We start from the raw sequence: 10,819 nt of genomic DNA, 5'->3' as shown, positions 1-10,819 counted from the left end.
AGGCCTGGGCCTCAGGGGAGTGGGCAGGGGTTGAAAAGAGACAGAACCTTGGATGACTTGATTGACCCATTGGTGCACCATAGCCATGCCCAAGGACACACATGTCCCCAGGAACACAGGCACATGTGCCCGGCTTACCCCCAGAAGTGCCTGTAGCACACCTAGGCACTGCAACCCCAGGGCACAGGCATGCCCCAGAAGTGTGCACACATATGTACGTGGGCACATCCAAGTACATGTGCATACCTGCACACACACACACCCTTTCACGTGTGGGCATGCATGTGCATGGTACACACACATACACATGTACACCCACAGACATGTCGTTCCTTACACATTTACACGCCCACAAACACACGTGTACATGCAGGACACGTGCAAACATGTGTGGCCATCACAGCCCAGAGCACTGACTTTCAGCCATAGGAGCTCGGGCCTCGGTAGCAGCCTGTTCCTTCCCAAACCCTCAGGTTTGGGGCTGGATTGTGGGTCCTGGGTGGGGGCCCCGATGTCAGCCCTCACCTGACCACGGTTCCCCTCTGTGGCAGCTTCTTACAGGAGTTGCGTAGCTGTGACACAGATGACGACGTGGCCATGTGCTTCATCAAGAACCAGGCAGCCTTTGAGAAGTATCTGGAGTTCCTGGTGGGCCGAGTGCAAGCCGAGTCGGTGATGGTCAGCACGGCCGTGCAGGAGTTCTACAAGGTGACTCCCTTCCCATCAGCCCTGCCTCCACTCCCCAGGCTTGATGCTGGCTCCTGGCTTTTAGATCATCTTCCCTGACCCTACTCAGGCTCCGCTTCACCTTCCCAGGACCCCTGACCTCCAGGTTAGAAAAGCAGGCAGGGTCTCCCTGCCAACCGTGCTCTCCCAGCAACCCTGCTCACATGTTAGGCAGTGACACTGACCACCCCCTGGGGCAGCAGTGGGACCCACCTGGGGAGGAGGGTCTGTGGGTGCGCATGCAAGCTCCCCTGGGCCCCAGGTCCACCAGCTTTCAGACTCTGGGGACACAGGCCCTCTGGAGTCTGCACACTCCTGCCCTGAGCCCAGCCCTGTGGTTCCCACAGAAATACACTGAGGAGGTGCTGTCAGCCGCGGACCCCTCGAAGCCACCGCCCCCACCGCTGCAGCACTTCCTGGAGCAGCCGGTAGAGCGGGTGCAGCAGTACCAGGCCCTGCTCAAGGTAGGCAGTACGGCCCAGGGGCTGTGGGGCCGCCCCCGTGCCCAGCCACCCCAGGCCTTGCCTTGACCTGCAGTCTTCCGCAGGAGCTGATCCGCAACAAGGCGCGGAACGGCCAGAACTGCGCGCTGCTCGAGCAAGCCTACGCGGTGGTGTCCGCCCTGCCGCAGCGAGCGGAGAACCAGCTGCACGTGTCGCTCATGGAGAACTACCCTGGCACCCTGGAGGCCCTGGGCGAGCCCATCCGCCAGGTGGGGCTGAGGGTGCGGGGAGGGCCCTGGGCGGCGGAGGGTGGACACCAGGCTGGGCCTGGCTGACCTCGGCCGACCGTGCTCCCAGGGCCACTTCATCGTGTGGGAGGGGGCGCCAGGCGCGCGGATGCCGTGGAAAGGCCACCACCGGCACGTCTTCCTGTTCCGGAACCACCTGGTGGTCTGCAAGCCCCGGCGGGACTCCCGCACCGACACCTTCAGCTATGTCTTCCGGAACATGATGAAGGTTTGCAGGGTGCCGGTGGAGCCTGGGTGGGCAGGGAGGCCCTGCAGGGTGTGCAGGCCAGGAATCCCAGGGGTCAGTCCCGCCACCCTGGCCTTGGTGACCACAGCTTGGTCTGCGGCCCGGCAGTCAGCCTGTGCCCTCCTCCCACAGCTGAGCAGCATCGACCTGAACGACCAGGTGGAGGGCGATGACCGAGCCTTTGAGATCTGGCACGAGCGGGAGGACTCCGTGCGCAAGTACCTGCTGCAGGCACGGACGGTCATCACCAAGAACTCCTGGGTGAAGGAGATCTGTGGCATCCAGCAGCGCCTGGCCTTGCCCATCTGGTGTGAGTGCCTGGGCTCCTGGGTCAAGGCTGGGAGGGAGACTGAACCTTTGCCTGGGTGCCTGGCTTGACGAGGCACACGAGTCAGCAGGTCCTGAGCTCTGGGCCCTTGTCCCCACCTGGGCACACACAAGGGAAGATGCTCAATTCTAGGGCAAGTGGTGTGCTGTACCCTTGGTTAGCCAGATTTGGTGGGGGCCTCGGGGTCCGCGCTTGGCTGCCCAGCGCAGGGCAGGCAGGCTGTGTTAGGGATGTATGTGAAGGGCCCAGCAGTCTTGGTTTTGCTTCCTCACTTAGAATGGGAGAGAAGATCCCATTTCAACATACCCTTCTTTCCCGCAGTCCCTACCGGGCTCCCTGACACATCCTGGGCCTGTGTCCCATCCCCTGAGTCCCGTCCAGCTCCCAGTTTGGTACTGCGGATAAAGGCTCCTAAGGGGTGGTGTCTGTTGGAACCGTTTGTTGGTCTTGGGGCTCTGGTCCTGCCACATGGACACCTGAGGGAGGGAGGGAGTGATTAAGGCCCTGTGTTTGTATCCCCAGGCCCCCCCGATTTTGAAGAAGAGCTGGCTGACTGCACAGCTGAGCTGGGTGAGACAGTCAAGCTGGCCTGCCGTGTGACGGGCACACCCAAGCCCATTGTCAGCTGGTACAAAGGTAAGCCTTTGGGTGCTAATCCTGCAACAGGCAAGAGCCACCCAGAGGGAATCAGGCTGGGCAGGGGGCCAGGGGTCCAGGGTGGCGTCTGACGGAGGGGCTGGGCACAAGAGACAGGCCTCCTGTTCTGGTTGCCTGCTCCTGAATCAAAGCCAGGCTGGCGGGTGCACAGCGGGATGAGGTGGGACAGAGGCGGAGCTTGCTCCCATGTTCATCGTGCTTTTGACACAGTGACTCTGCCCACCCCTGAATCTCTCTCATTCGTTCCCTCATTTGATCATGTTTGTGCTGAGTGCCCAGAACCATTCCAGGTGCGTGGGAAATAGCAGTGAACAGGCAGGTCATCCTTGTCCGTGGACAGAGGCTGGCCTTCTTGGAGAGGAGACAGATGACAAGCACATAGACACATATGCAATATGAAGTCCAAAGTGGCGTGACCAGCCAGAGACATAAGCAGGACAAAGGGCAGACCGGTTGGAGGAACTCCCAGTGGGCAGCGAGGCTCCAGAGGAACAGCAGGCAGAGGGGAGCCGAGGCAGGCATGGTGGGGAATGAGGCTGGAGAACGCTGGGCCTTGAGGGCTGCCGTGTGGTTCTCAGGTTTGACTCCCCTGTGTGATGGGAGCTGCAAACTCTGGGGGTCCCCAGGAACACCTTCACTTCTGACATCGACTTCAGGATCCCAAGACCATTCTCACTGGGTACCAACTGCACGCTTGGGTGTCCCAACCACCTTCAGGCTCAGTGACTGACTGAATCTCAGGGACTCAGTGGAACTCAGCACAACCATCCCAGTCAGGGTTCTGGTTTACTGCAGTAAAAGGGGAGCGGTACGTGGGGTGGGATCCATTTGAGGGTCCAGGCGTGGCCCAGATGTCCCCACAATAGAGTCGTGTGGACGTGCCTGTTTCTGTCACCTCTGATGTGTCCCAGCGCAGGTAGTGTGGCCACCCAGGGACACTCCCTTGTTGAGCCTCATTGCTCAGGTCTCTGCCGGGGCGCTCACACAGACTGTCTGCCTGCACGACTGGCCTCGATCTGTGGCCCCTCTGAGGCCCAGCTGATGCCGTATGGCCTAAAGCCCCCCACCCCACCAAGTCACAGTGTAGCCTAGACCATCTGGTGAGTCTCAAAGTCTCAGGTAAACCATGATGCTCTCACTAGGTGTCATCTGGGCTGAAAGGTAAGTCCTGAGTTCTAGTTGGGTCCCAATAGCCTGGTTTTGGGGGACGGTCCCAGGGAAGTCCGCCCTCCCATCCTGCTTGTCCACAACCAGTCAGGCGCTTGTGTCCATCACAGATGGCAGAGAATGGGGCTGGAGCAGATATGCAGGCCACTTTGCTGGGACATGCAAGAAGGGCCATCCCGGCCCAGGGTTAGGGCTTCAGAGCAGAGTCAGTGGATAAGTGACTGGTTCCCCCAGCACCGTCTTCCTTCCAGAGTCTGTGGGGTCCTGAAGTCTTCAGAGTTCCCTGCCACCTCGCAGAACCCATGCAGTGCAACCCCACTTCCCCGCCATCCCTTCTCATACCAGACCTCTCACCTGTGAGGGTGGGTTCAGAGAGACAAACCCAGTCAGTAAAAGTAATTGAGAAGAACACGCCTGTCAGCCCCACCCCTTCAGCTAGGCTGCCCTCAGGAGCGTGTGCCAGCGGGGCTGTGTCTGAGGGAAAGGAGGGTTGCACCATGCCCAGGAATAGTCAGGGTGGGATCCCGGGTTCCCAACTGTCTCCAGACCATCCACTGTCTTTTTCATCTGGACCTTTACCCGGTGAGCAGCTTACAGGCTTAGACTCCTCTGAGGACAGCTGTGTCTGGGGAGTGGAGGAAGCAGTGGCCAGCCGGTGGTCAGTTCATATTGGGCAGCCCCCATGACAGACAGGTCCTCAGACTGCTGGTGGGCCGGGCGGCACACACAGCCCCGTGGTGTGGCCAGAGCCGGCGGTTCACTGACCTAAAGCACCCTCACAGTTGGAGACACCTGAGAGATGTCTCCTGAGGGACACCCATCTGCCAGGTGAGAGCGTCACACTTGGCAGTCCCGGGTGGCATGCACTGGAACTTGGCCCCACACGCAGGGCAGCAACTCTGCACAGGGACTCTGCTGGTCTGGAGCCCGGTCTTGCTCCCGTCTTGTCTCCATGGTTCATGGACCCAAGGAGGAGTGTCTTCAGCCCACCCATCTGTAGTTACGTGTCAAACTGAACAGCCAGGGTGTTCACAACATCTCACATAACCTTTGCCAGGAAAAATAGCATCTGGCAGGAGAAGTCAGACTCACCCACCAGCAAAACATCATTCATCGGGTGGACGTTTAAGTGTCGGGGGCAGAAGGCCAACTTCTAATTCACCCCTGGGGCAGGGAGCCCCAGTGATGCTCTGGTCTCGGTCCCTGCATGCCAGCAGGAAGGAAAAGCAGTTGGCTGCAATGCCCAGGACTCCTGCCAGGAGCTGTTCGCCTGTACAGAAGACCCCATTGTGGCTGTCCTGTCCTCGCCAGCTGGAGCCACAGGGGCAGTGACTGGACTGGGCTGGTGGCAGTCTCCCGCCAGCTTCCACTCTCTGTGGCTGTACACGGCTGTTGATTTTGGACTCGGCCTCTCCTCTTACCTGGCTACTTTCACATCTCCCAAGAGGCCTGCAACTTCCTTTCTCCCGCTGGGGTTCTGCTGGCAGTCTTGGCCAGTGACACGTTGCTGGGCTGGAGCTGGTTACATGCTCCATAGCCTCTCCACATGTAGGGCCTCGCCACCCTCGTGTGGAGCAGGGTGTTCCAAGCAGCAGACACCAGGGTCCAGAGGTGGGAGCCACAGTCACAGCACCCTGACTTGGCCCCAGGGTGACAGTTTTCTTCTTGCTCCGTGGGAACCTTGCTCAGATCCCATCAGTGGAATCCAGACACCTGTATCCAGCAGAGCCATCAAAATCTAAGCCCTCCCCCTGGCTGCATGCCTGGCGTATCAGAGGGGCATGGTGGGTCCCTCTGAGCCCAGGGAGACCAAGGCCCACTTCTGATGATTTTTCTCTTAAAGCAGTGGTAAGGGTGGAGGAGGAGGAAGGGCTCAGGGATGGAAGGAGACATACTTCTGTAGCTCAGTAATACCTAGTGTTTTGGGCTCACTCAGATGAGGCGGCAGGATTGTCACTACAGATACGACCTGTTTTAGCTTCAGGGACCCCTTGACTTAACAGCCACATCACTTTGTTCTCAGGGGCTCTGTGTCCCTTGCCTGGCATGATGGTGACATTTTGGGTGGGGTCCACTTAGCAGAGGTTCCCAGTGGCCCAGAGCCATCGTAACATCTCCCATCCCCTTTCTGGTTCTTCCCGTGAGGGCTGAGTGAGGTGTCCAAGGAGGCAGGACCACCTGTCAGGAGGCACTCATATCTCTGGATCAGCTTCTCCAGAGTGTTACCAGGTGCCACGAATCCACGTGCCAGCTGTTGACAGTTCCCCATAGAGGTTTGTCTATGTCAGGGAGTTGTCCCAAGCCAGGGTTCGCAGCAAACACCAGGGTCCTTTCCTGTTATCTCTAAAAGAATCCTTCATTTTTTGGTGCCCGTGCCTCTCATCCCTGAGTTCTAGCCCTGCTCCTGCCTGCCTTCTGCCCCCACAGAGTTGGTGATGGCTTTCCCTTTGCACCCAGTGTGGGTGTGTATGTCTGTGACTGGACTCAGAAATGCCTCCTGGGATTCAGCATGGGCTCTGATGTTTGTTGGGAAGTGGGGCTGAACAGCAGCGTCCCCGCTGTAGGGAGAGAGAGTGTGTCAACCAAGGCACCATCCAGGAGACTTTGAACCCACTTCTCAGTGCTCGGCTTGGAGCTGCCTGCTCGGTTTCCCTCCATTCACAGGAAATAGCTGTTTCTTGCACAGCCGACCGTGACATTTGGGCAGTATGTCCACCACTGATTCCCATGGACATCCCTTCCCTCCAGTCTATTAACTGGTCCACAGGCCGCGACCTTTCTCTTTTGGAATGGTGTGTCTCTTACAGCGTCCCTTCCTTGTTGCCAAAATTGCAAATTAGAAACTGTGAAGGACCTGAGCTATTTCTTGGCTTGCAACCCAGCAAGCAGTCGGCCAGCCAGATTACAAATACAAGACCCCAAGTCAGAGACAAAGGTTGTTTGTCACAGCAAAAGCAGCAGCATTTTGCACGGGCTTCCCATACCTTGATCTCCACATCCAGGCACCAGATGTCAGCTTAATGCAGTGAACTGTTCCACAAGAGAGGAACCTCGAGTTTTAGGAGATACTGAACTTTCATGGGCTGCTGGCACATCTTCCCCTCCTTCCCTCCAAAGAGAAAAGTGACTTACAGCCCTAGAAGGCAATCACACGTCTCACAGGGAAGGAAGCTGAGGGCTTTGCCTCTGCTGATGTGTATGGCTCCTGGGGGAGGTTTCCAAGGAGGCAGGACCACCTGTCAGGAAGCACCGACATCTCTCTGGATCACTTTCTGCAGCGTGTCATCAGCACCTAGACACCATCCAGGTGCCATGAGCCCATGTGCCAGCTGTTGACAGTCCCCCTAGAGGTTTGTCCCTGTCAGGGAGTAGGTGACAGGGAACACCTGGCTGTAGGTGTCTTTGCCCAAAGGGTCTGATTGTGCAGGAATGCCGGAAGTCCAAGGAGAAGTGTTTTCTGACAGCAAGATGAAGGCTGAGAATTGACCACAGGTTGACAGTGGGTCTCCCTGATAGCTCAGTTGGTAAAGAAAGAATCCACCTGCAATGCAGGAGACCCTGGTTCGATTCCTGGGTCAGGAAGATCCGCTGGAGAAGGGATAGGCTACCCACTCCAGTATTCTTTGGCTTCCCTTGTGGCTTGGCTGGTAAAGAAATCGCCTGCAATTCAGGAAACCTGGGTTCGATCCCTGCGTTGGGAAGATCACCTGGAGAAGGGAAAGGCTACCTATTTCAATATTCTGGCCTGGAGAATTCCATGGACTCTCTAGTCCATGGAGTTGCAAAGAGTTGCACACGACTGAGCGACTTTCACTTTGACTGCCAGGGTCACTGGTGTCCTTGCCAAGGGCTGTGTTGTGTGAGGTGAAAGCCAAGAGGTGTGGTTTGGGAAAAGATGGAAAGGGAAGCTCCTGGAGACAGAGAATGAGAAGGGCTCTTTCTTGGAATTACCATACAGGGATGCAGGGAGATAGGGTGACAGCTGGAAGCTTTTTTTTTTGGTGGGGGGGGGTTATGTTTTTAAATTGTTAAGTTTCTCTGTGAATCAGATGTCAAGATGTTTTAACTTAAACAACCTTGTTCAGAATGTACAGAGCTATTAGAAATCTATGAAATTGTACATATTCATGGAGGAAAGATTTATTCATAATGAAAGATGCATAGCTCCCCACCCCTCTCGCAGGAAGGAAACGTGGTACAGCTGGAGATGTTAGTCAGGTGGGCATTGGATGAGGATGTGCTGGGGACCAGCCCCGGCTGATCCAGGGTATTTGAAGCGGGGACGGCGTCGGCGACCTATTTATTTAAATATTTTATCAAAGATATAAAGAGTAATAGGATGAGGATAGCTCAGTAGGAAAATTCAGTGGAGAAAAGAGGCTGAGTAGCTTGGTTTATGCGGGAGACCAATAAAACTTCAAGACAAGAAGTTTGCACCACTTACGTAGGCCGCAGGCGTCCTTCCGTTCTCCCGAAGGAGAAGAGACTGAGGCCTCCCCGGTCGGATCTTAGAAGCCCAGGCATAATTAGCAAGCATGGCGGGTTCCGCGCTCCAGATGGAGACTCAGCCAGAATTTGAGAGAAAGAGCGACATGGGGAGACCAAGTTTCGGTGAACAAGGCCCGCACTTTATTTTCCAAAGTAGTTTTTATACCTTAAGTTGTGCATAGAGGATAATGGGGGAAGAGGTGGAGTCATGCAAGGACAGCAGTTCCTGGTCCTAATCGAAGCCAGGCTTTCAAACTTATCATATGCAAAAGTTCAGGTGAATTACATCATCTTCTGGCCAGGAGGCCTGTTAACATTTTAAGAAACTTATCTTTCTCTAAAGGTGATTATTCCAAAGTCAGGCACCGGCCTCCAAAAAAGCACTGGACAGAGCTGCATTCCTATAGGGCAAAGGTGAGGTGGGCTCAGTCAAGAAAAGAATTAACTCAAGGGTCCAAGGTTACAAACATTGAGGCTACTACTTACATCTATACACCCATTATATCAATCAATACACTGCCAAGGACACAGTAGGTAAGGGATATGGAGACTTAGCAACAAACATTGGCCCAAAAAGTGAAAAACCCTTTACCAATACAATTTCTAATCAATCTTTTAACTGCTCAAAGGACTCTGTATTAGACAGTTTAGAACATCTCCTGCCTCTCACAGTTGGGAGGCTCTGAACAATCACATGTGGCCAAAAAAACCTATTCAGGCAGGCTAGAGGATTTCCAAAGGAGTTTGTAGGTTGAAACACTGTCACACCCAGGAATTATTAACTGGAGCTGTAAGCTAACTCTTTTTTCAGAGAGACGTAGTGGGGGACAGCCCCCCATCAAGTCAGAGGTGTAGGTGAAAGCACAAAGCAGAAAGTAGGCAGACTCTGGTTTTGGGGGTAAATGCTCGAGAATTTCCAGGGAGACTCCTGAGGCTTGATCCCGCCTTTGCGTATGCCAAGCCTCCTTCCTCATGACCTTTGCCATGGGCGGAGCTCGCTCCCCGAAAGGATGATAAAGAGACAGTGCTGTCCAATTATCTGCTAGGTGGGGTCAGTACCTTGGGGGAGTTGCAGAACCACTGGCAAGGTAGTTGAGGGTCTTATTATCAGAGGAGACGTCCCCCAGCCTGGCCCCTGCCTCCAGCTAAGAGCTGGCCTTTTGGAGGCCACACTGCACAGTGAGGTCTGGGGGAGTAGACGGTGTGGGTCAGTACCACCGCTCCACCCAGGGCTCCAGGTCAGCTTGGCCAGCTAGACCCTTGGCAGGGAGTCCACTGGCTCTGGTGCGACAGGGGTAGCTTCCTCCGTCAGATCCTGTGACTGTGACCCGCAGACAGGTCCGGCCTTTTGTCCCTGCTGGTGCCCCCTGATGGCCCTCCCCTCCTTTCCAGATGGGAAGCCAGTGGAGGTGGACCCTCACCACATCCTCATTGAAGACCCCGATGGCTCGTGCGCGCTCATCCTGGACAACTTGACTGGTGCCGACTCTGGCCAGTATATGTGCTTTGCAGCCAGTGCTGCTGGCAATGCCAGCACCCTGGGCAAAATATTGGTGCAAGGTGAGCCCTGAGGGGAAGGCCAGGGTATACGCGCCCAGGCCCCACCCTATGGGCATTATAAAGGTATCAGCCCTGGTTGGGGGCACATGGATGGAGCTGCAGGGATGGTTGTGCATATCTGACAAGTCTGGGAGGCTCACTGGTGGGGGTGGGGTCCCGGTCCATCATGGTGTCTCTCTGTATCTCTGTGTCTCTGTCTGCATCTCTGCCTCCATCTCTGTTTATCTGTTTCTGTCTCTCTTTTTGTCCCTCTGTCTCCATCTCTGTGTCTCTGGTTTTCTTTCTGTGTCGTCTCTGTGTCTCTGTTTCTTTCCCTCCATCTCTCAATCTCTCTCTTGTCTCCCCACATTCCCTGGGCCCCGCAGTCCCGCCTCGGTTTGTGAACAAGGTCCGGGCAGTGCCCTTTGTGGATGGAGAAGATGCCCAGATCACCTGCACCATCGAAGGTGCCCCATATCCTCAGATCAGGTGGGCCACCAGCTGGCTTGGGGGTGGGGCAGCAGAGGGCGCGCAGGCCTGCCCTGGGGCTGTCCTGCCTGCCTGAGAGGTGCGGGTGGGCAGCCTGTTAGCTGGGTCAGGGCCGGCTAGGCACAGAACTGCCACCTGTCCCATGAGGAGTGGGCGTGAGAGGGCTGCGGCACGTTCTGAACACGGCTCTAGCTGCCGTGACAAGGACATGGAACCGGCTGTTCGTTGGGTGGGTGGCGTCCAGGAGGGTGGGCTCTGTGAGAATACTTGGAACTATGGGATGGGTGAGGAGAGGGTCCTGAGCATGGGCGGGAGACCCACCTGACTGCCCTTGGGGCTGGCTGCAGGTGGTACAAGGATGGGGCCCTGCTGACCCCTGGGGGCAAATACCAGACCCTGAGTGAGCCCCGCAGTGGCCTTCTGGTGCTGGAGATCCGGGCAGCTGGCA

General features: G+C 56.3%; 1 protein-coding gene across 1 annotated transcript in view; it reads left to right on the top strand.

Annotated features, from left to right (window-relative positions):
- Positions 1-10,819, top strand: part of OBSCN (obscurin, cytoskeletal calmodulin and titin-interacting RhoGEF) — a 225,824-nt gene that overhangs the window by 206,039 nt on the left and 8,966 nt on the right. The window contains exons 87-95 of the mRNA XM_010847289.1: positions 552-708; positions 1,074-1,190; positions 1,274-1,438; positions 1,527-1,685; positions 1,836-2,013; positions 2,554-2,667; positions 9,736-9,903; positions 10,269-10,371; positions 10,719-10,812. Coding sequence (XP_010845591.1) covers positions 552-708; positions 1,074-1,190; positions 1,274-1,438; positions 1,527-1,685; positions 1,836-2,013; positions 2,554-2,667; positions 9,736-9,903; positions 10,269-10,371; positions 10,719-10,812 — 1,255 coding nt within the window. The remainder of the gene's footprint in view (positions 1-551; positions 709-1,073; positions 1,191-1,273; positions 1,439-1,526; positions 1,686-1,835; positions 2,014-2,553; positions 2,668-9,735; positions 9,904-10,268; positions 10,372-10,718; positions 10,813-10,819) is intronic.

The sequence above is a fragment of the Bison bison genome, unplaced genomic scaffold, assembly GCF_000754665.1.
Source record: "Bison bison bison isolate TAMUID 2011002044 unplaced genomic scaffold, Bison_UMD1.0 scf7180017864248, whole genome shotgun sequence".
NCBI classification, from domain to species: domain Eukaryota; kingdom Metazoa; phylum Chordata; class Mammalia; order Artiodactyla; family Bovidae; genus Bison; species Bison bison.
The sequence above is the reverse complement of the archived record's forward strand: the minus strand, read 5'-3'. Positions and strand labels throughout refer to the sequence as shown.